The sequence below is a fragment of the Lithobates pipiens genome, unplaced genomic scaffold, assembly GCF_037356315.1.
Source record: "Lithobates pipiens isolate NorthernLeopardFrog02 unplaced genomic scaffold, aLitPip1_a1.2 Scaffold_25, whole genome shotgun sequence".
Lineage (NCBI taxonomy): Eukaryota > Metazoa > Chordata > Amphibia > Anura > Ranidae > Lithobates > Lithobates pipiens.
Genome location: NW_027507787.1, coordinates 126,248,139 through 126,270,310, shown reverse-complemented (window position 1 = coordinate 126,270,310; position 22,172 = coordinate 126,248,139). Strand labels below are relative to the sequence as shown.

The following is a 22,172-nucleotide window of genomic DNA, read 5'->3' as shown; positions in this document are numbered from 1 at the left end:
CCTCCCCCCCCCCATTCCCTCCTAGTGCCATATCTTTCAACCACCTTTTTACTGTGCCTTAATTTTTGTGGAATTAGTAAACAAATATATTACCATTATCCTGCTTTCCCTCACATAGATTACTTTGTCACCCTTCTAATCTATTCTCCCTTCCTTATACCATCCCATCAGTGTTTAATTCTCTCTTGCCATGTGCCCATTGATACCCTTTATGGTGGACAACCCATTTTATCCAGCCATGGTGTCCGCAACTTAAAAAAAAACACCAAAGTGCCTTCTCTAATGTATACCACTTTTTCCCTCCATATAGTATCATCCATCACCTTTATCCATTCTTCACATGTGGGGGATCTTACCGATTGCCAGTTCTGGGCTATTAACTTTTGTGTCTGAAATAGGCCCCTTATCACTGCTATTTTAATTTTTTCCGATATCTTCCTGTCTTCTATTTTTCCCAATAAGCATGGTCCCAAAAGTATTGGTAATAAATTCCACTATTCCTGTCCAGTACCTAAATCATTTTGGGCATTTCCACATCATATGAATCAAATCCCCAGTTTCTTGACATCTTGGACATTTAGCGTCCACTCTATAACCAAATCCAAAAAGTATTTTCAGGGTATAATAAGCCCTATGTAAAAAAAATAGCTGGGACATTTTTTGTGCAGGAGACACTGAAACCAGGGCAATACCTTCTAATATCTTTCTCCACTGTGCTTCTGTTATCTTTACTCCGAGATCCTCATCCCACCTTTTTTTATTTCTAGCCAATCCGTCCCTAGTAATAAATTTACTGCATAGCTGTGCATATATCTCAGATATCAATCCCTTAGATGACTCCCTATTCACCACTTTTTGAATAAGAGGGGTTTTACACCATACTACCATTTGATTTCTAAAATGTGTTTGTAGGGCATGTCTTATCTGAAGATATCGGAAAAACGAATGGTTAGGAACACCATACTCCCTCCTCAGCTCCTCAAAAGACTTCAACCTACTCCCCTCATATCGTTGGGCCAATCTTACCACAGCACACTTTTCCCATACACCCACTTTACCTATAGGTGTCAAGTCTGGAAAGTGCTTATTATCCCACAGTGGGGTATATTCTGTTGGTCCTACGTATCCCATTCTTTTTTTACTGCCTGCCAGACCTTTGTAATTAATCTTAGTGTAGGGCATTTAGAAAGGAATGAGTCAGCTTCCAGAGCTTCCACCAGTTTAACATGCTTAGCTCTCTGCAACAGCATCGGCTCCTTTTTACTCCTATCCTCCATCCTATCTTATCCCCTCAAATGCTGTAGCTGAGCGGCCAGAAAATAGCAGCGGGGATTTGGGACTGCTGTTTCCCCCTCTTTTATTGGTAACTGTAGTGTCTGTAGGCCTATACAAGGTTGTCTCTTCTTCCATATTAGTTCCCTAAATAAAGTTTAGATCTTTTTAAACCATTCCATTCTTATTCAAACTGGAGCATTGTGTAAATAATACAACAACTGGGGCATCCAGACCATTTTAATTAAATTAATTCTGCCAGCTACTGACAAAGGTAGATGTTTGTAAATGTCCCGCTTCTGACTAAATCTAAACAGGAGGGGAGCAAGATTATCTTTTATACATTGGTTTGGGTTCCTTGTTAGCCATATTCCCAAGTATTTCATTCTGTTTACCACCCGCAGTTGAGCAACTGCAGGCAGCAGAGAGCTTATTGGGTCTACTGGCAGCAATGCAGACTTCTCCCAATTAATTACCAACCCTGATATCCATCCGAAGTTTTTCACTATATTCGTGGCCATCACTAAGGATACATCTATATCCCCAAGAAAGAACAGAGAGATTTTCTGGTGAACGCAGCAAATTCAGGGCCTTTCGCAACTCCTGTGAGCTCTACTTTGCCCTTCAGCCACAGACATTTTCTTTGGAGGTCACCAAAGTGGGCTTTGTGATCTCCCTACTTCAGAACGAGCCACAGATCTGGGCGCATCGCCTTTTTGAACAAAAAGCTGCTGAGCTAACCAACATGACCACATTCTTTGATTCTATGGCCCAAATCTCTGAGGACCCTCATCTCTCAGAAATGGCAGAAGCTGCTCTTCATGCACTACAACAAGGATGCAGGGCTGCAGAGGACTATGTTGCAGAGGTCAGGCATTGGAGTGCAGATATCAACTGGATGCTGCCCTCTGCTACCAGATTCGGTTGGGTCTGTCTGACTCTCTTAAAGATGAACTTGCAGAAGTAGGGGTTCCTCAGACCTTGGATTGACTTATTAACCTAGCCATACAGATTGATAGATGCCTACGTGAATGTAGGTCTGAGAGAACCACAGGACAGACACGTTCAACCTGAATGTTGCCAAGAGTGTCCAGTTTCTCCAATACTACACCACCAGCTCACCCTGTTTCCACGTCAGACGTACCAGAACCTATGCAGCTGGGTATGTTATGCCCTACACTTACATCTGAAGAACGCCATCACCGCATGAACGATCTGTGCATGTATTGTGGGTAACCTGGGCATTATGTGAGATCCTGCCCCACCAAGATCCGTAAGTGGCACCCTCTCTCTGCTGATCAAATCCTTGCTGTCACCAACGTTTCTCCTCATCTTGCACTTTCCATTTTGTTGCAGCTCCCCGCAAAGAACATTTAGGTTCCTGCTATCATTGATTCGGGAGCATGAAACTGCTTTATGGACTCCACTTTTGCAGCAAGACACTGCATTCCTTTACGTCCCAAGACCCAAGGACTACTTATACATCTTGCTGACGGGTCTGCCATCCGGTCTGGTTCAGTCACTCAGGAAACTACCTCTTTCTGCCACTATATCCAATCTTCACCAGGAACTTTTATGTCTCAAGATCATTTCCTCACCCTTGTTCCCAGTTATCTTGGGCATGCCCTGGCTCCAGGCCCACAATCCCTGCATTGACTGGATTACCAGAGAAGTTACCTTCCATTCTCCATACTGTTTTGAACGTTGCCTTCCAAAAACCTCCAATCAGCCTGCAGCATTAATGTGCCTGGATACCGAAGCATGCCAATCAGTCCCAGAGGTATACCACGACTTCATGGATGTCTTCAGTAAGAAAGGTGCAGAGATTCTTCCCGGGCACCGGGTCTATGACTGCCCTACCGAGCTCCTTCCTGGGGCCAAGGTACCTTTTGGAAAGATCTTCCCTCTAACTGAATTGAAGCTGGCTGCACTCAAAGAATATATTGATGATAACCTTAAAAAAGGATCTAAACACTCATCTACATCCCCAGCAGGAGTTAGCTAGCATTTTCTTTGTGGAAAAGAAGGACCATACCCTACAGCCATGTGTTGATTATCGGGAGTTCAACAAAGTGACCATCAAAAAAATGTTACCCTCTCCCTTTGGTACCCAAACTTTCCCAGAGACTTGGGGCAGCAGTCATCTTTACTAAATTAGATCTTCGAGGGGCCTATAACCTGGTTCGCATTAGGAAAGGTGATGAATGGAAGACGGCCTTTCGCACACAGTTCAGACATTTCAAATATCTTGTGATGCCGTTTGGGCTTTGCAATGCCCCTGCCACCTTCCAACATTTTATAAATTACATTTTCCAAGACTACCTGGACTTATTTGTCATCATCTACCTAGATGCTTTTTTCTGCTTCCATTGATAGCCATCGCCAACACGTCAAGTGTGTGCTAGACCGGCTCTGACAATATGGTTTATATGCAAAGCCTGAAAAATGCGAATTTGAAAAACAGAGCATATCATTTTTGGGACTAATTATTTCAGTTGAAGGCATAAAAAATTTCCGCTATCCTTAAGTGGCCTGCTCCTGTGGATAAAAAGGGGATTCAGCGGTTTGTGGGCTTTTCTAACTTTTATCAGAAATTTATTAAAGGATTTTCGGCCATCATCTCCCCTATTACTCAGCTGACCAAGCAGGGAGTTTGATTTCATTGGACTCCCGAAGCCCAAACTGCTTTTGACACCCTCAAAATACTTTTTACTTCTGCTTCTGTGCTGAAACACCCTGACCCGGCTCTCCCACTTGTCTTGGAAGTTGATGCATCCAAAGTTGCTGTTGGGGCAGTACTCTCACAGCGACAAGGTCCCAAGACTCTTCTGTTTCCCGTTGGTTTTTTCCCACGCAAACGAACTTCTCCTGAAAGAAATTATGATGCGGGGGACTGAGAACTATTAGCAATAAAGGCGGCTTTGGAGGAGTGGCGGTACCCTCTGGAGGGAGAAGCTCACCCAATTTTTATCTATAGGGACCATAAAAACCTGGAATACCTGAAATCTGCAAGAAGGTTGAAGCCGCGTCAGGCCAGGTGGGCGCTGTTCTTTTCCAGGTTTGCCTTCCATGTCACCTATAGATCGGGGTCTAAGAACACCAAACCGGACACCTTGTCTCGTATGTTTAACGACCCCAAAGTGCCTACTTCTACAGATACTATCCTGTTGGCAGAAAATTTGCTCCTATTACAAGAAGATCTTTTAGGCCAGATTAAGCAAGCTTCCATTGAAAACCCCCCTCCTGCAGGAGCTGGGTTGCTAACGAAAGATGGTCTGTTCTGGCTCAAAGACAAAATCTTCATTCCAGAAAATCTCCGGGTCACCATACTTGAGCTCTGCCATGATCATGTTCTAGCCAGGCACTTCGGCAAACTTCCAAAACTTCTGATCTAGTGCAACGCACATTCTGGTGGCCGCAAGTTGCAAAGGACTGCAAAAAATACATGGAGTCATGTATCATCTGTACTCGCAACAAAAGTAATAAAACCAGGGCTTGCTCAAACCTTTGCCTGCTCCAGAGAGGCCATGGAAATTCATTTAGATGGACTTTATTGTTGAGCTTCCCAGCTCGGAAGGCCATGCTGCCAACTTTGTAGTAGTGGATCGGCTGTCCAAGATGGCACATTTCATTCCTTTGAAAGAAACACCCTTGGCACCTGAAACTGCATGAGTTTTTATCAGGGAAATCGTAAGACTTCATGGAGTACCAGCCAACATTATTTCGGATAGGGTAATTCAATTCACCTCTCGGTTCTGGAGAGCGCTATGCAATTCCCTTGGTATAGAGTTATCTTTTTCTTCTGCATACCACCCTCAGACGAATGGGCAAACAGAGAGGACTAACCAGACTCTTGAGCAGTACCTTCTCTGTTTTTCCTCCTTCTCTCTGTTTCTGTTGGCTGAGTTTGCTTATAACAATTCTACCCATTCTACCATCAAACAGACCCCGTTCTTTGCCAATTATGGTTATCACCCATCGTTCCTGCTCAACTCTGTTCCTGAATGTTTTGTACCAGCTGTTCTTGAGACTGTGGATTTTTTCAGTACCAATAATAAATGATTGCAGGAAACCATGACCAGAGCACAAGGGCTTAACAAAGAGACTTTTGATAAAAAGAGAAGGGGGAATTAATTCTGGAACCTGGAGACCAGGTATGGCTGTCTACAATTAATGTTCGACTTGCTTGCCCTTCAAAAAATTGATCCCTAGGTTTTTGGGTCCTTTTTCAGTCAAGAGAAGAATCAATGAGGTGGCCTACTGGAACTGCCAGAATCACTTTGGGTACACCCCGTTTTTCATGTTTCTCTCCTAAAGCCTGCTGTTTCTAATCCCTTCCCAGGACAAGCTATGGGTCCCCTCGCTCCTATAATGGTCAATGGCGAAGAGGTCCATTATTGCCTCTGAAGCGGAGGCAATAATGGATTGCAGGAAGAGAAATAATCACGTCCAATACCTTATTAAATGGAAGGGACACGGTTCCGAGGAAAACTCGTGGGATCCTGAAGGTAACATACATGCCAAGAATCTGATCCAGTCTTTCAAGAAATCCCATCCCGGGGGGGGGGGGCAATGTCAGGAAAGGCTGGCTGGGAACAGTGGTCCCTCACCTGCCTGTACGCACCTGTGCACGAGGGGTTACCGGCGCCAGGTGAGCTATTTTAACCCAGCTCTCCCCTCGGATCTTGCTGCTTGATCTACAGCGTTCCTGAGCTTATCTTCTGACCCGATCTGATCTTGTGTTTTCCCCGGCTTGACCTGTGACCTTCCCTGCTTTCTGCCTGCCTCTGACCTCAGGCTTGTTTACGACTCATCCTCTGGTCCATCCGTGCTCATCTCTTACCGACCCAGCCTGCTCCGTGACCTGGTCTCTGTCTTCTGCATCTGTTCCTGTACCGACCGTCTGGTTTGACCCGGCTTGCCTGACCCTTCTGTGTACCAGCCCCAGAGTGACTTACCTGTTCCTGTGTGATCCCTGGTACCGGCTGGTTCCTGTTTTTTGCCGCCAAGGGCTACTGATCCAGTTACAGTTCCTTGAAGACTGCCTGATCCATCCACCGGCTGTTGATCCTGCCAGGCACTCGTGCTACTTTGGACTCCCGTGCCTCCTGTTTCCTCTATCAGGGGCCGCAAATCAGGTACACAAGAGAGGTCTCCTTCTGCATTCCGGGATCATTAGGTATGTGACACACAAGACCTGTCTGTGTATGTGTGTATGTATGTGTATGTATATATATATTAAATACACTGCAGCTAACTGAATAACCCCTGTCTGCCTGCTCAATCTAAATTACACTCTCCGTCCACGCCAACAACACATTACATGGGGCCGACGTGCAGGCAGTTTTATATAGTGTGGGGCATGGACTTGGTCCCCTTGAGCCATGATTGGCAAAAGGCACCCTGCCTTTGGCCAGTTATGGCTCTCTTAGATAAGGGCACTGGGATTGGCCAAAGCATGCAAGTCATGGTGCATGCTTTGGCCAATCATCATACAGCAATGCACTGCGCTCCCGCAGTGCATTATTGGTCATTACGCGCCACTCGAATTTGGAGCGAACAGTCCATAATGTTCGGTTTTCGACGAAAGGGCGAACAGCCAATGTTCGAGTTGAACTCATGTTTGACTCAAACAGAAAGCTCATCCCTACTGACCATCCACAAAGTTTGAGCATACGCCTCCCTGTGGCTGTGGACGTCTTAACCTAAAAAAGACAGGTCTGATCTACTTTTTTCCTTATCCTACCAACAGCTGTAGCAAGTATAAAAGAAAAAGTTACGAAGGCTTAGGAGTTTGAAATTGGAGCTATATATATATATATATATATATATATATATATATATATATATATATATAAAAGAAACATACAAGAAGATTACTTACATCTATCACAAGAATTGTTGTTTTCCTCTTCCATATTTTCCTGGTTTTCTGCAATAGGTAACGCTATGCTGAAAGAAAATAAGTGAAAGATAATGTATGCAAATTAGAAAACTTAGCACGTTTATACATACTGATAATTAGATAGAAAGTCAATCAGTGGACATTTACCCGTGGTTCACACAATGTGTTTTTAAGAAAGTTTTATGTATTGCAAAAATGAACTACAGTCTATTTAACATGATTTCCTATGGATTTAGTTCACATCTGTGAGTTTTGAGCTGGTGTGCCTGGCAGCAGCGTTCATGATGGAACGCCTTGCCCCGTTCATGATGGACTGAAGTAGGGATAGCCTATTTAGAGGTATGCCAATGAGGTGAGAGTTGCAGTAGTCGAGGTGAGAAATGACCAGGGAGTGGATTAGAAACTTTGTGGTAACATTGGTTAGGAAGGGGCGTATCTTGGCAATGTTGCGGAGGTTGAGGTGGCAAATTTAGGATATCGATAGGATGTGGGGCCGAAAAGGTTATTTCAGAGTCCAAGATTGTACCCAGTACCTTGGCGTGGGGGGACAAGTTGATAGTTGAGCCATTGATATTGACAGAGAAATCAGGGGAAGTGGCACCTGGGGAAGAAAATATCATGAGCTCAGTTTTGGATAAGTTAAGTTTGAGGAAGTAATGTGATATCCAGGCTGATATGTCTGCTAGTAAGTTGGTAATGCATGAGGAGACAGATGGTGAGATAGATTTGGGTGTCATCAGCATAGAGATGATATTGAAAGCCATGGGAGGCAAACAACCGACCCAGGGAGGTGGTGTAGATTGAGAAAAGGCGAGGTCCAAGAACAGACCCTTGGGAGACCCCAATGGAGAAAGGTAGAGGAGAGGAGGAAGTGGAGTTATAAGTGACACTGAAGGAGCGGTGGGATAGGTAGAATGAGAACCAGCGAAGAGTACAGTCACGGAGACCAAAGGAGTGTAGTTTATTGAGGAAGAGTGGGTCAAAGGCAGCAGAGAGATCTGGGAGAACTAGTAAAGAATAAGTCAATTTTGTTGGTTGTTAAGATTGGTGGGGTCCAGTGAGGGCTTTTTAAGTATGAGGTGACTAGCGCATGTTTTAGACAGTTTGGGAAGATGCCACAAGAGAGGGAGAGGTTGAAAATGTGGGTTAGAGAGTGTAGAATCGAGTCAGAGGATGAGCATAGCATTTGCAAGGATGCAGGATCCAGGGGGCAGGCTAGATGAGTGTTAGATAAAAGTTTAGCAACCTCCTTAATACTAGCAGGGTTGAATGAGAGAAGTAATGATTGTATCTGTGGTCATGGGGTGTTGTGTGGGGGAGGTTTCTGCGTGTCGGGGATCTCCTCATGAAGCGTATCAATCTTATTTTTTAAGCTATTGGCGATCTCCTGGGCAGTGAGTGAATTAGAGGGTGGAAGCAGTGGAGGACAGATTAGTCCTCCACTGCTGAATGATTAGGTGACTTCTGAAGGCTCAACTAGATTGGTTCCACTAAATTTTAGTTATGGGTATCAGTGTAAAGGGGACTGAATACAAATGCATGCAACACTTTTCAGATATTTATTTGTAAAACATTTTGAAAACCATTTATCATTTTCTTTCCACTTCACAATTATGTGCCACTTTGTGTTGGTCTTTCGTATAAAATCCCAATAAAATACATTTAGGTTTTTGGTTGTAACATGACAAAATGTGGAAACTTTCAAGGTGTATAAATACTTTTTTAAGGCACTGTATCCATGTTGTGTATTGCATGTTGAGCTTTGTTTTTAGTGTTTCAATTGTTCAATAAAGTTTTTTTCCAATGGTGCATACAGTATATATGCAGTCAATGTGTACGTGTGTGTGTGTATATATATATATATATATATATATATATATATATATATATATATATATATATATTTATTTATATTTAAAAAGGGGTTACATGGTTTTTCGTGTTGGATATCATTTTTCGCAAGACCCACAAAGCAGTATGATTGCAAACATTCCACTTCATAAAGAGACACAATGTTATATTCTTCTAGCAGCTTCAGATTAATGTATGTTAATTCCAAAAAGATAACTACCTATAGATCTACATATGTAAAACTCACGTGTTTCAATGAAGATTCAGTATCTTTACACAGAGGATCATAAACAAAATGATGGTACAGCAGGGCTTCTCAACCAGAGTTCCCCAGGAGAAGTCCCCAGGGGTTCAACCTCAAATTAATATTGTAACTGATGCCCAACGTTGTTTCCAGTGTTGTTCTCAATGAGCACTGACAGTGAGTACAGTGCACATTGATACGTGATGCCTCCTCTGTAGTTCTGGCTCCTGTGAACCCATAAGGAAGTGTGGGAGGAGCACAGAGAGTGGGAGCTGAAGGAGGAGGTAACAGCCTATCTCAGTGCTGAATGCAGACTATTGAGGTGGGACGCACAGATTGGGAGCAAATACAAGCAGGGCCCTCCGATTCCTCCTATATTGAATTGTATTGTAACTGTACTGTCTGCCCTCAGGTTTTAAAGTGAGGTGCAAACTATTGGCGCTATATAAATCCGGTGTCATAACATAGCTCCCAACTGTCCCTGATTTTGAGGGACTGTCCTCTGATTTGGAGCAATGTCCCTCTGTCCCTCTTTCCTCCTCATTGGTCCCTCATTTTGGTCTGATGCAAATAGCTGTATAAAAAATGCACTTTTTATCTTTCAAAAAGTCTTTCCCAGTGCCAAACCTTTCATACAAATTCTAAATTGCTGTCCCTCATTCCCATCTCTAAATGTGTGGAGGTATGGTAATAATAATAATAATATGGCTGGATCAGGAGGCGAGATTTTGTGTATGGAAGTGGAAGAGCCGGTACAAGGTGTGTGTGGGTGGGGGGGGGGGGGGGGGCGGCACATGTTAACCAGTGATCACTAATGGGGATATTTTTATTGTGAACACTGCTGGGCATATTTTGTTAAAGGTCACGCTGATGGGCACCTTTTTTTATGTTAAGGGGCACTCTGATGGACAAATTTTATTTTAAAGCGGGAGTCCGCCGGGAGTCCGCCGTTTTTTTTTTTTTTTTTTAAAGCCAGCAGCTAAAAATACTGCAGCTGCTGACTTTTAAAATAATGACACTTACCCGCCCAGCGCGCCCGCGATGTCGGCACCCGAAGCCGATCTCTCGATCGTCTCTCGGGTGCTGCCGCCGCCATCTTGGGTATGGGAATCAGGAAGTGGAGCCTTTCAGCTTCATTTCCCGGTTCCCTACTGCGCATGCGCGAGTCACGCTGCGCATTAAGGATGGTCCCCGCTGTCTCTGGGATCCATGTGTTTCCCAGCAGGCAGCGGGGGACCTTCGGAAAGGGGCGTAGATTCTGCGGAAAGGGGCGTACCTTCTGCAGAATCTACGCCGGAAGTGGGTGCAGATACCTGTACTGTACAGGTACCTGCACCCCCTCCCCCTGAAAGGTGCCAATTGTGGCGCCGGAGGGGGGGAGGGTTCCAATGAGCGGAAGGTCCACTTTAGGGTGGACCTCCGCTTTAAGGGGCACGCTGATGGGCATATTTCCTTAAGGGGCACACTGATGAACACATTTTGGTGTGCCCATCAGAGTGCCCCTTAAGATAAAAGGTGCCCATCAGCGTGACCCTTATTTTATGTTAAGGGAGACGCTGATGGGCACATTTTATGTTAAGGGGCACTCTGATGGGCATATTTTATTTTAAAAGCAACACTGATGAGCACATTTTGTATCAAGGGGCACGCTGACGGGCAGATTTTAGATTAAGGAGCACGTTTTGTTGTGCCCCTTAATATAAAATGTGCCCATCAGGGTGCCCCTTAACATACAATTTGCCCATAAGAATGTCCCTTAATATAATAATAATAATAAGTATATTCTTATTTTGAAACATTGATTCTTTCTTAAGAACAGGGGGGGGGGGTGCAGTTTGCCATCTTCGCCCTGGTCACCAAATGGCCTTGTCCCAGCACTGGGAAGGGGTGAATGCAAACTGTGGAGGGGGGTGTACTTGAAGCAGGTGGTGACATCCTGCATTTGGCAGTACTGAATGCATACCTTAGAGAGGGAAGCACGTGGAAAGATCAGACTGAATGTAGCAGGAGGTGAAATAATGGTTATATGTTATTCCATAACTGTACATAAAGCTATTATGAGCCCGCCTCCTACATTCAGTCTGATCCAGATGCATGCTCCTGGTCTCTGCTCCCCCTCTCTGCAGTCGGCATTCAGCATTGCCATACAGAGGATGTCACCACCTGCTACATTCAGCTACATTGCTCCCACTTTATGCACTCCTCCCAGCACCAACCTCTGATTTCTTAGGAGCTGGAACTAGAGAAGATACGATGTATCAATGTGCATTATCTGTGTGCACTGAAATCAACACTGGGCGGATATATATGCACCACAATATTGGTTTGTGGCAGAATCCCACGGGATATCTCATGGAACCCAGGTCGAGCTATGATTTGCAGAGTGATACAGGGAAGCTACTAGTAATCACTGTGCTGTTCCCCACTGGCCCTCTTCTGTCTGTCCCAGTGTATGTGATATCACCTGGAATAAATGAGAGGAGGGCTAGCGGGGATCAAGGGGAAAAGGCATGTTATAGCAGCTTTCCTGCGCTGCTTTGCATATGGAGGAAAGTAACTGCATATAGTGTGAGCAAGCCCAAAATATTCTATGCAAGTCAAATCTGAGCTGTTTTTCCATCAATTCATATGCATATATATTGTGAACAAGGCTTAACTGTCTGGTGACTCATTTATGTTTTATAAAAGAAAAGTAAGTTTTTTTTTGATTAATTGACCATTCATACTTACCTAGGTGGATGTAGCATCAGTCCCCCACCACCTCTTCACTGAGAACTGAGCAACTGAATACTGCTGATGGCTCGGTTCTCTCACCTCCCCGAGCAGCGCAGAGCAGAGTGCTCCTGACTATCAATCAGCATCTCTCCTGCTCTGCTCCTCTACGCTCATTGGAGTGCTGAGCTGTGGAGGGGCACTGGAGGGGCAGTGAGTAGCCATCTCAGTGGCTCGCTGAGAGGCCGAGACTGCCATCAGTCCAGGCACCTGGCGGATCCAGACTTTCGAAGTCGGGATAATGGGGTGCCTGGACTGATCTGTGTAACGTGGAATGTCACCAGAGAGCACACTTCAGACTGCTGAAAATAGGAGAAGCCCAGACAAATAAGCTCAGGCTGGACTTCTCATTTTTAAGTATGTTTTTTTCCTAATGTTTATTCTATTATTTAATGCTGTTTCTACAATAATTGTTGTTATACTGTATCTACAGCTCACTGATCAGATTCAATGTTCCTTAAGCTGTAAATCTAAAAAAAAAATTCAGGGGTTCCCCGAGGTCTCAATAGTTTTGCCAAGTGTTCCTCCAAAGTAAAACATTTGAGAAACCCTCTACACCAAGTTCAGTATATGGACCACTTATGTATGTATACATGTTGATCCTATTCCCCCTTAATCTCCTCTTCTCAACAGAGAATAAATTCAGTTCAGCTAATTTTTCCTCATAGCTGAGCTCCTCCATGTCTCTTATGTTTGGTTGCCCCTCTCTGTACATTCTCCAGTTTGCCAATATCCTTTTTGTGAACTGGTGCCCATAACGGAACTGCAATACATATGGTACATTGCTTTTTAAGGATAAACAATGCCTTCTTTTTGTGATATTGTCTTGCAAAAATCTACAAATAAAATAGTAACAAAACAAAAACACTTTTTTCTATATTTAAGTCATTTTTTTTACTTTTACCAACAGGTAAGCCTATAATAAGGCTTACCTGTAGGTAAAAAAAAAAAATCTCCTAAACTTGTATGGTTTAGGAGATATTCCCCGCGCAATGAGCCACTCACAGCGCCAGAGCTGCGATACCCGGAAGACACGCCGTGGGAACATGTCAGTTCCCTCGGCATGGATCAGGTAAGATGTCGGGGCCTCATTCTAAGGTAAGTATTTCATAATGAGCTAGTAGACAGTGCATACAAGATCATTATGCTTTTTGCCTTACAGGCCTGGAAAAAAAAATGTCAGCGGGTTTACTCCCGCTTTAAAAAGTAATACGACCATACATACAAATTATACATTTTATTCTATAATTTGTTGAGTTTAAAATTACGCCAAAGTTATGATTTGGTGCAAAGCATTGCAAAGTTTCTTACAAATTAAGTAAAGGTTTCAAACAAAACAAATACAGATGAAAAAAACTTAAACAGAGACACATTTTATAAAAATTATAATTGTGTGTCAGGTTGCTTCAACTGATATCATCTGCAGATTAAAGTTCCTCCCTTTGATCTGCAGATTAATTAAATAAGGTAGATACAAAAATAGGATTTTTGTACTCACCGTAAAAGGCACTTGGAAAGGCAAATCCGCCAGCACTTTCTTAGATGCCTGGTCTGCAGACCAGCATTTAAGCCAAATCAGGCGACGCAGCACTACTGCACTACTCGGGACTGAAAAGGCCTGCTGCAGGCTTCCCCATTCCTTGTAAATAAACTTATCAAAATAAGTTAAATACGGAAACACCTTAGCAGCGTGGGCCAGCTTGTGGGACCCAAAAGTACCCGACACCTCTGCAGATGCCCCCACCATATCCTCTATCTTTAAGGTATTCCGCGCCGCTGTGATAAGTGCTCCTACCAGTGCTTTTTTCTTGCGCTGACCCGGACATGGAGTCATCCTCACTGTCCGAACGGTCCCGGTCCGCATCCTCTGAAACGTCAGAATGGGGGCCGCCTGCCACAGCAGGACCCAAGTCTGAATCAGAGCTCTTCCCAGAGAATGGGGGGAGGGGGCATTTTTTCCCCCCTTGCGCCCGCACGGCACCTCTACCCTGGCAACAAAAGATTTCAGGACCGCTGACAGAGCGTCCATAGGCACCGCAGGTGTAGAGGAACCGGTTGTAATAATAGGGATGTCCGGGGAAGAAGCGCCAGCTTCCGACGCCATACTGGTCCACTCTCGCCTGTCACCCTTGGGGACCTAAGGCAAGTCACAAAAATAGCCCACCCTCCTAACTGCCACAGACTGAGGGGCCCCCCACAGGACTCACCATCCTGACCCAGGTACTGCGCTGTGCTGCCGCCATCTGCTCTCCCCTCTGCCTGCCACAATGTGTCCTGTGTCAAATTCACGCTGTTCTTAGGTTTAACCAGGGCCCAGCACTAGAGTATAACAGTTCTGAGGCTACTCAAAAATAGCCTCCTGTCACGCAACTGAGGGGAGACAGACATGACGAGGGCGGCCTCTCTTGCATCTCCAGGCCAGGTCCAGCTGAGAGTGAAACAGAAGGAGCCAAGGGACAGGAGGCACATGAGTGCCTGCAGATGGAAGCCCGGGATTCTGAAGCAGGAAGTCGCAGCTGGTTGCAGGACTGCGGTTGCGGAGCAGGAAGTCGCAGCTGATCACAGGACTGTGGTTGCAGAGCAGGAAGTCGCAGCTGGTCGCAGGATGGTGGCTGCAGAGCAGGAAGTCGCAGCTGGTCGCAGGACGGTGGTTGCAGAGCAGGAAGTCGCAGCTGGTTGCAGGACTGTGGTGGCAAACACTCGGGCAGTAATGCTGGGCCGAGCAGGGCACCTGAGCAAGGTCACAATAATAGCTGGGTTCGTCAACAGGCGGGCAGCAGGGTACCGGAAAACCAGGCAGAGACTGGTCAGATGTGAAGCTGGGTTCGTCAACAGGCGGGCAGCAGGGTACCGTAACATCAGACAGAGACGGGTAAGATGGGAAGCCGGAATCAGGAACCAAATATCAGGTATAGCAGAGTTCAGAGCAGGGTCAATGTGAGCCAAGGTGAGCAATGTGTAATCAGACAAACAGTACAGGTTTCAGAGTAACGGGAACTAAGGTGAACAACCAGTCAGCACTCATCTGCTGCTGGAGCCTTCCTTAAATAGGCTAACTGGCTCAACTAGCGCTAACGCACCCTCCCGCGCATGCATGGGCGCGCACAGGCATCTGTGGTCCCTTGTGCATGCGCGCACGCACACTAGCGCACGCCTGGCTATCTCTGCTGGTTCATTTAGTGAAATGTGCACACGCAGGCGCACCAGCGCCTGCTGGGCGCACGGTTCCCTTACATTGCCCCCGCCCCTTAAGGGCAGCCTCCAGATGCCCACTAGGGATTTCTTCTCAGGATGGAGGCGAAGATAGGCTTGGACCAATTGAGGAGCGTGCACATCAGAGCAGAGTTCCCAAGAATTGTCTTCAGGGCCATAGCACACAGCGACCTAGAGGCGATTCAGTTCGCATTGTGCGCTATACAAGTATTTCATTCATTGCCCTTCCATTTTATAAGGAACTGTGTCTGGCCCCTTCTCTTCCGGTAATCCAGGATGGCTTCCACTTTGAATTCCTCATTTCCCTCGACCAACAGAGGAGCAGGAGTCTCAGATTCTCAGTCGGGGAAGGGATTAGCCACGGATTGTTTCAGGAGGGACACGTGGAACACTGGATAAACTTTTAGATTTTCCGGTAGACTTAATTCAAAAGCAACGGCGTTAATCCTTCTTTTTATGGGGAATGGGCCAATGTATTTTGGTCCTAGCTTTCTTGAAGGGCAGACCAGGTTCAGATTTGTGGTAGACAACCAGACCTTATCTCCAGGTTTCAGATCCAGGTTACCTCTTCTTCTTTTATCATAGAATCTTTTGTCATCTATCTGGGACTTGGAGATAGCTTCTTGCAGGAAAAGATTGTTAGCTTTCCAGAACTCCAGACGATCCTAGACTGCTGGTACCAAGTATTCTTGGGGGACATCGGGCAAGAAGGATGGATGGAACCCATAATTCGCAAAAAAGGGGGTTTGCTTGATAGAGGAGTGTACAGAATTATTGTAGGCAAACTCTGCCAACGGCATAAGGGACACCCAGAGATATTGTTCCAGAGTCTGGTTCGTCCTTTCAGTCTGGCCCTTTCGTCTGTGGGTGGTAAGCAGATAAGCAGAGTTTTATGCCTAAGACTTCACACAGAGATTTCCAAAATCTGGACGTGAACTGTACTCCACGATCTGATGTAATGTTGACAGGGATGCCGTGTAGATGCACCCCTTCCTTGACAAAAGACGAAGCAGTCTCAGCAGCGGAAGGAGTACCTTTTAGAGCTGGTGTGCCCAACCTTTTGAAGAGTGAGGGCCACTTAAGTGACTTGGAAACTGGTCGCGGGCCACAATAAATGGAGCGGGCGGATGACAGGTTTGGAGGTAGGTGGGTGTAAACAGACACAAGTCCATTTACATCTGCTGCTTCATAGAGGTGATTCGATCGGACTGATCGTGTTAAAAGGGCCTGAGGCTGCTTTCACACTGATGCGCTAAGGTTTACCCACACTGCAGGACCAGCAGCACAGTGCACCTGGCTTTCCTGCAGATAAGCTGCACTTTGCCATAGACTTCTATTATATCCTGCAGGTTTGATGCACTTTCTGAAAGTGTACCAAACTCGCAGGTAATAACAGAAGTCTATGACTCTGCTGGTAACAGTGCTGAATCAGTTTGAATGCAGCCCAGTAACCATTGTAGAACAGATATTTCCATATATACAATGCGATTTTAGTAATGTACCTTCAATAGCAGTCTTCCATTTAGGTATTGCCGGCTGTTGCTGTCCCAGGCAGAGTGCATTTGGTATCACTTCGCCTGTGACAGGAGCTGGTGCTATACAGGAAGCAACGGCTTATGCGACTCCGCTCTCTCCGCAGCCTTGCTCCCTCTACTGCCCGGCTTAATTCACATCACTGATGCTCTGGGATGGCAGGTTGGCGCGATCAAGGATATATGGCAGAACAGGATTTGGATGTTTTAGGATGGGTGCAGACGTGAAAAGGCTGTTCAATTTTTCAAATGCTGTCTCGGCTTCTGCAGTCCATGTGAAGTTGTGTGTGACTTGGTTAACTGGGTAATAGGAGATACGATACAGGAAAAAAGTCTTTAATAAATTTTATGTAGAAATTTGCGAAAACCCACAAAAACGCTATACAGATTTCTTATCAGAAGGGGCAGGCCAATCGAGTACTGCTGATAACTTCTGTGGGTCCATAGCAATTCCATCTGCGGAGATAATGACCCCCATGAACTGGTTGGTAAGCTTTTCAAATTCACATTTCCCCGCCTTGGCATAGAGATGCTGTTCCCTTAATCTGTTTAGTACTTTCTGCACGTGAATTCGATGGGACTCTAAGGAGGTGGAAAAAAATAAAATGTCATCCAAGTAAACGATGGTAAATAAATCAAGAAGGTCCAGGAACACATCGTTTACAAAATGCTGGAAGGTAGCCGGAGCATTACAGAGTCCAAAGGGCATCGCCAGGTACTCAAAATGTCTGAAACGAGGCCTGAAGGCCGTCTTCCACTCATCCCCCTCTCTTATTCTGATCAGATTGTATGCCCCCCTTAAATCCAATTTTGTAAATATACGGGCCTCTCGTAACCTCTGGAATAGTTCAGGAATAAGGGGTAAGGGATATCAATTCTTTTTGATTACTTTCTTCAAGTCCCGATGGAGTGGTCCTTTTTTTCCACAAAAAATATTACTGCTCCCACAGGGGGAAGAAGAGGGCCTGATAAAACCTTTGTCAAGATTCTCATCAATGTATTTCTGTAATCCTCCAATCAGGGCTGGTGCAAGGATTTTTGGCACCCTAGGCGAAACCTCATTTTGTCGCCCCCATTGGCCCCGCCCCTGACTCCACCCCCAGAATACCGCTTCACCAGCGCTCAACAATTCCGCCTCACCAGCGCCCATAAATTACAGACTTGGGGGGACATTTGGCAGATCAGTCAACATAATAGATATATATACACTCACATTTTAAAATTAAATTTCATGGTCATCACATTCACATAATGTTATTCTCATTAAGGCCCCTTTCACACTGGGGCGGTGCGGGCGTCGGGGGCAAAGCGCTGCTATTTTTAGCAGCGATTTACCGTTGTTTTAACGGCGGTCTGCGTTTAACGGCCGAAAAAGGGTTAAAACCGCCCGCAAAGCGCCGCTGCAGAGGCGCTTTGCCAGCAGTATAGCCGTGCTCCCCCAATGATTTCAATAGGTAGGAGCGGTTTCACCGCTCCAAATATGCGGCTAGCAGGACTTTTTTCACCGTCCTGCTAGCGCACCGCTCCAGTGTGAAAACCCTCCGGCTTTCACACTGGAGTGAAAGGGGCCGGTTTTTTCAGGCACTATACAGGCGCTATTTTTAGCGCTGTAGCGCCTGAAAACCGCCCCAGTGTGAAAGGGGCCTAATAGAGAGAGAGCAACAGTTTTTTACTTACCTCACGGTCACACCAGTAACCTGTTGCTGGCACCAACTGTATTTGCCAGCCTGTGTACCTGCCTCGTGTGGAGTGGTGCCTCTTCTCTTCCTGTTCCAGCTAGCCCAGGCTGCGCGCACCTGACCCCAAGCCCAGAGAGCGGCCTTCAAGCGCCACGCCGACGTCGCCCTGCTGTATCCCATGATGATGCATGCTGCATCCATCCTCCATCCATCCTCCATTCCAGGAGAGCGTGGGGGCGGGGCCAGGGGTGCTGTGAGGGCGCACGTGTCATCATGTCACAGAGGACTGATGGGGAGGGGGGAACAGCTGCTGCTGCTGTGCGTTATCATCATGAGTAATGTCACAGACCGTCGGACTGACAGAGAATGGAGGGGGGGAGGGGGGGCGGCTGCTGTGCCTGTGTGTTATCATCATGACGACTCCCCCTCCCCCCCCTCCATTCTCTGTCAGTCTGACGGTCTGTGACATTACTCACGATGATAACACACAGGCACAGCAGCCATCCGCCCCCCTCCCCCCCTCTATTCTCTGTCAGTCCGACGGTCTGTGACATTACTCATGATAACACACAGGCACAGCAGCCGTCCGCCCCCCCTCCCCTCCCCTCTCTGTCAGTCCGATGATCTGTGACATTACTCATGATAACACACAGGCACAGCAGCCGCCCGCACCCCCTCCCCTCCACTCTCTGTCAGTCCGATGGTCTGTGACATACTCATGATTCATCAGCTGCTGCGTGTCATCATCATCATCATCATGACTAATGTCACACAGTCACAGACAGACTGACAGAGAGCGGATCGGAGGAGGAGGGGCGGATCGGAGGAGGAGGGGGGGTGGGCGGCTGCTGCCTTTGAGCGAGGTGATACTATAACAGAAGAGAGGATTACTGGAAAGCCAGAGCGGAGCGGAGCGGGGCGGGGGAGGGCGGATGGCGCTGTTGCTTGACATGGCACTGGCACAGTAGTAGTTGCAGCATAAAATAACCAGCGGCCGGGCGCCCTAGGCGGCAGTGCGCCCCAGGCGGTTGCCTAGTCCGCCTAGTGGTAGCGCCGGCCCTGCCTCCAATTCTGGTTTCCGAGAGTGGGTAGATCCTGCCAAAGGGGATTTGTGCACCAGGTAAGAGATCAATAGGACAATTGGAAGGTCTATGAGGAGGGAGAGAGTGTCAGCGTTATTTTTATTGAAAACGTCCAGGAAGCTGTGGTAGACGGGAAGGCACAAGTTTCATGGTTTCAGGGTCTATGTTGATGCTGAGAAGCGGTCCTTCGGACTTGGATGGAGGAGGAATGCAGAATTCTTTGCAGTAGTTAGAGGAAAAGGTCACTTCTCCTATGATCCAGTTGATGAGAGGATTGTGTGCCTTTAACAAGGGCTGCCCAAGGATGACTGGAAATAAAGGAGAAGTAATGACATCTAAACGTAGCAATTTGCGATGTCCAGAAGCTGTGAGACACAGGATGGGTTCAGTCTCTAGAGTAACAGGCCCAGACTTGATACATGAATCATTTGCCAGATGGACCATGAAGCTGTTTTTCTTGGCACACAAGGGAAGAGAGTGCATATTAGCAAAGGCAGAGTCCACAAAACAGCTACGGGCCCCAGAGTCCACAATGGCAGAAACGGTAAGAGTCTTTCCGGATAACTGGAGGGAGACTGGCAGCAGGGTGTGGTATTGGCTGGAACTCAGTGCCGCAGCTGTAGAAGATGGAAGGAGGGGTCTTCAACGAAGTCTCCAGGAACAAGTCTGTAAGAAGTACCCCTGTTAGGGAACCTCCGCAGCAAACGCCCGTTCCCATGCACTAATCACCAACCTTCGTCCCTCCAATGCGAACACGTGTGCGCCAAGTCGCAAGCGAGACCCGTATCCAGTACGCACACTGGCGCATCCACCTGAACAGATATGCGCATTAGCGCATCCATCAGAATAGATATGCACATTTGCGCATCCATCGGAATAGATATGCATATTAGCACATCCACCGGAATAGATATGCGCATCGGCGCATTCACTGGAACAGATATGCACATTGGCACATCCACTGGAACAGATTGCGCATTGGCACATCCATTGGAACAGATATGCGCACCAGGCACATCCTTTGCACTGGTATGCGTGCGCACACCAACGAATCGCAGAGCATGGTTCCCTATTTAAATGAAGAGCCACTTAGTTTCAGTTTTGGATTGTCTCAGCATGTTCCTGTATACCTGCTGTTACCTTGTTTGACTTCCCCTGATCCTGAACACCCAGCTCTCCCTGACTACTCTCTTGGATTAACCCTTCAACCTTGTCTGACTCTGTTTACCTGCACTGACCCCAGCTTGGACTTCTGACTGCGGTTCTGTCTTCTGATTTTGTACTTCGTTGCTTACCTCTGCCTGTTCCCGACCACAAGTCTGCCTGCCGTTTGTTACATAGTTACATAGTTAGTAAGGTTGAATAAAGACACCAGTCCATCCAGTTCAACCTGAGTGTCTACAATTGTCCCTATCCCTGTACATTGCACACTCACATCAGTCCCTACCCTCAAGGAGCCTGCAATCTAATGTCCCCATTCATGTACTACGGCCAATTTTGGACAGAAGCTAATTGACCTACCTGCATGTCCTTGGAGTGTGGGAGGAAACCGGAGCACCCGGAGGAAACCCAGGCAGTCACAGGGAGAACATGCAAACTCCAAGCAGTTAGTGTCGTGTTTGGGATTTGAACCAGCGACCCTTCTTACTGCTAGGTGAGAGTGCTAACCACTACACCACTGTGGTTACTTTGTGTACCTCTCTGCCAGCCCATTGCCAACTCCTGCTTGTTCCTGACCTGCTATTTACCTGCCTACAGGCACCTGCACCCTTCCGCCGCCATAGCAGTTCCTGTCTCCACCTGCAGGGATGCTAGGACCGGGATCGTGCAAGAGGCTGCCCTCGTCATTTCGGACTCTGCTGTAAGGTACGCGACAGCCCCTGCTCACCACAATAAAGACAGAGGTTATTGAGGCGATGTCGAGACCACTCTTGTTTGGTCAGAGGAGGCCTAGGAAAGCTGGCATGTGGGACTTTCCTGACGTCAGAAACATTTCTTGGCAAAGTTGAGAAGGAGGCGGGTGATGAATCCATCGAGCAGGTAGGTAGCAGATGAAGGTTCCAGGCTCTTTCAAGCTGTCTTTCACGTAGGCAACGGTCAATCTGTAAACTGAGATGGATTAAATCATTCAGGGAGGTAGGCATTTCCACTCTGGCGAGCTCATCCTTGATGGCTTCTGACAGGCCAAGACGAAATTGGAAATGTAAAGCTGAATAATTCCATTCAGTATCGGTGCTCCATAAACTAAAGTCCGAGACATAGTCCTCCAACGGTCTGGAGCCTTGTTGTAAATGACTCGGTGAAGTCTCTGCTGTCTGGCGATGGAAAGGGTCAGCATATAATTGAGCCATGGCAGCGAAAAAGGAATTGACTGAAGCCAAGATAGGGTCGTGTTGTTCCCGAAGCTGAATTGCCCAAGCCTGAGGTTTCTCCAGCAATAAGGAAATGAGGGATCCCACCTTCACTTCTTTGGTAGGGAATGTACGATGCAACAATGAAAAATATAGTTCACAGGCATTTTGAAAAGTTCTGTATTTTTTATGGTCCCCAGAAAACCATTCAGGTAGGGGTACCCTGGGTTCAGCAAGGTAAGACAGTCCAGTTTGAGTGAAGCTGGATGTA

General features: G+C 46.5%; 1 protein-coding gene across 4 annotated transcripts in view; it reads right to left on the bottom strand.

The window, feature by feature from the left end:
* RASSF4 (Ras association domain family member 4) overlaps nucleotides 1–22,172 on the bottom strand; it is an 855,531-nt gene that overhangs the window by 204,765 nt on the left and 628,594 nt on the right. For all 4 annotated transcript variants that reach the window (XM_077454834.1, XM_077454835.1, XM_077454837.1 and 1 more), the window contains one exon: nucleotides 7,157–7,224. In XM_077454834.1, the coding sequence (XP_077310960.1) occupies nucleotides 7,157–7,224 (68 nt within the window). The remainder of the gene's footprint in view (nucleotides 1–7,156; nucleotides 7,225–22,172) is intronic.